Source organism: Myotis davidii, unplaced genomic scaffold (genome assembly GCF_000327345.1).
Source record: "Myotis davidii unplaced genomic scaffold, ASM32734v1 scaffold937, whole genome shotgun sequence".
Taxonomy (NCBI): Eukaryota; Metazoa; Chordata; class Mammalia; order Chiroptera; family Vespertilionidae; genus Myotis; species Myotis davidii.
Genome location: NW_006288252.1, coordinates 870,151 through 872,312, shown reverse-complemented (window position 1 = coordinate 872,312; position 2,162 = coordinate 870,151). Strand labels below are relative to the sequence as shown.

At 63.7% G+C, this 2,162-nt stretch overlaps 1 protein-coding gene across 1 annotated transcript in view; it reads left to right on the top strand.

The window, feature by feature from the left end:
- ACOX3 (acyl-CoA oxidase 3, pristanoyl) overlaps window positions 1-2,162 on the top strand; it is a 27,654-nt gene that overhangs the window by 4,920 nt on the left and 20,572 nt on the right. The window contains exon 6 of the mRNA XM_015561560.1: window positions 542-685. Coding sequence (XP_015417046.1) covers window positions 542-685 — 144 coding nt within the window. The remainder of the gene's footprint in view (window positions 1-541; window positions 686-2,162) is intronic.

Here is a 2,162-nt window from a genome sequence, read left to right as displayed (position 1 = left end):
GCGGAGGGGGTGAGGGACACAGGAGTGAGCCGGTAACACCCCGGAGGCGGTCAGGCCTCGCCGCTGAGGGTTCACCACCCGTTGTCCGGCTGCGTGGGTTGTGTGGTCTGACATATCGATCAGATCACCGTTTCCTTTCTTGCTTTAACCCTCGCTTGAGGATGCTTTTATTGGCTTTCAGAGAGAAGGGAACTGGGAGAGAAGCACTGATGTGGGAGAGAAGTATCGATCAGTTGCCTCCCGTATGCACCCCAACTGGGGACCAAGCCCCAACCCAAGGCTGTGCCCCGACAGGGAATCGAACCCACAGCCTTTCTCTGTCCAGGACGACGCTCCCATCAGCCGAGACACCGGCCGGGACTTCGGCCTGGTTTTCCGCAGGGAGGTCCTTTAAGTTGTCAGGCCCAGGGACCCGCTCCCTGTGGACGGGACCAGCTGCCTCCCGGAGCGGACACCTCCCCTGGGTTCCTGCTCCTGCCAAAGTGTGACCCCAGAGCCCTCCCTCCAGCCGAGCTGCTGACCGGCACCCTTCCCCCTGCAGGAATTCATCATCCACTCCCCCGACTTTGAAGCCGCCAAATTCTGGGTCGGCAACATGGGCAAGACGGCGACGCACGCGGTGGTGTTCGCACAGCTGTACGTGCCAGGGGGCCAGTGCCACGGCCTGCACCCCTTCCTCGTGCAGGTGGGCTGCGTGGGGGGGGGCGTATTGGAGACGCGGTCCTCGCCACGGGGGCGGGTGCTGCCAGCATTCTTGTGTAGACGGATGCCGCTAAGCCTCCTACAGCACAGGGGGATCCCCGAGAAAGGACCGTGCACCCCAAGGACCGGCTGCTGCTGAGCCCTGGGCCCCGGGGTCGCGGGGGGAGGATTTTCCGTCCCATCTGCCAGGTGGGCATCGGCTCCGACCCAGCCAGGTCTGGGGTCCCCTGGAGTGTGGGGTCACAAACAGGAAGTTACTGCCCAAGGAGTGGCCGTGGGACTGGGGGCCAGGCAGGGGCTCCCCAACCCGGGGCTGCTGCAGGTCCAGAGCCAGGGCTTCCGGAAGCTTCTTCAGGCCTTCCCGCCGGGCTGCCGATGCCCAGGAAAGCCCGCTGGCCCCGCCCGAGACCCAGACTGGCATGTTTGTTAAGCCCTTCCTGATGGGGGTAGGGGTAGGGGAGCTGAAATTCACATCACAGGCAATTAGCCATTTTAGAGTGAACGGTTCAGGCATTTAGTGCCTCAGAGCCCCGCAGTCCTGCCCGTCTCGCCGAAACGTGTCCTCTAGGGCACCCCCCACCCCGGGTTGGCACCACTCGGCCCCCCGTTCCCAGAATGAAGCTCCGTGTCCCGGGCGGACTGCCTGCTGCCCCGTCTCCTGTCCTGGGCCTGCTTGTTGGGAGCTCGTCGGGGAGCAGACTCAGAGAAACCATGTCGGGCGCCCGGCCAGTGTGGCTCGGGCTGAGCGTCACCCCCTGAACCAGGAGGTCACAGTTCGACTCCCGGTCCGGGCACACACATGCCCAGGTGCAGGCTCGGTCCCCAGTAGGGGGCGTGCAGGAGGCAGCCGATCAATGAGTCTCTCCCTCTCCCTCTCCCTTCCTCGCCGAAATAAAAAATATATACGTATTTTAAAAAGCAACGTTAGGCCATCTCTCCCACAGCAACATGTGCGTAGCCTCTTCGTCATTTTACTAAAACCGCCAGGAAGGCCTGCGCCTCAGGCGGGAGCATGGGGCCCTCCAGCCCTCCAGGCAGCTAACCAGCTCCCGGCTTCGTTCTGCTGTGGCCGCAGGACCAAAACCCCATGCCCAGTGCGGAGGCCCGAGCCCGGCCGGGTGTGGGCAGGGCCACTCCCGCTGGAGGGTCCAGAGGAGGGTCCTCCCGCCTGGTCCAGCTCTAGTTCCTGCCCGAGGTCCCGGGCTGCGGCCCATCACCCAGGTCTCTGCTCCGTCTCCTCTCACTTCCTGTCCTCCTGGCTCTCCTGGGCCACTTGTCCTGGGATTTGGGTCCCGCCGGAGTAATCCGGGGAGATCTTGCTGTTGGGGTCCAACCCCAGCAGGTCCAAGGGTCCCCAAAGGTGTGGATGGAGTCGGCGAAGAAGGAATGACACGGAGACAGCGTTCAGTTGATCAGCAGCCTAGCCAGGCTCTCTAGCCAGGATCTCCAGCCAAGCTCTG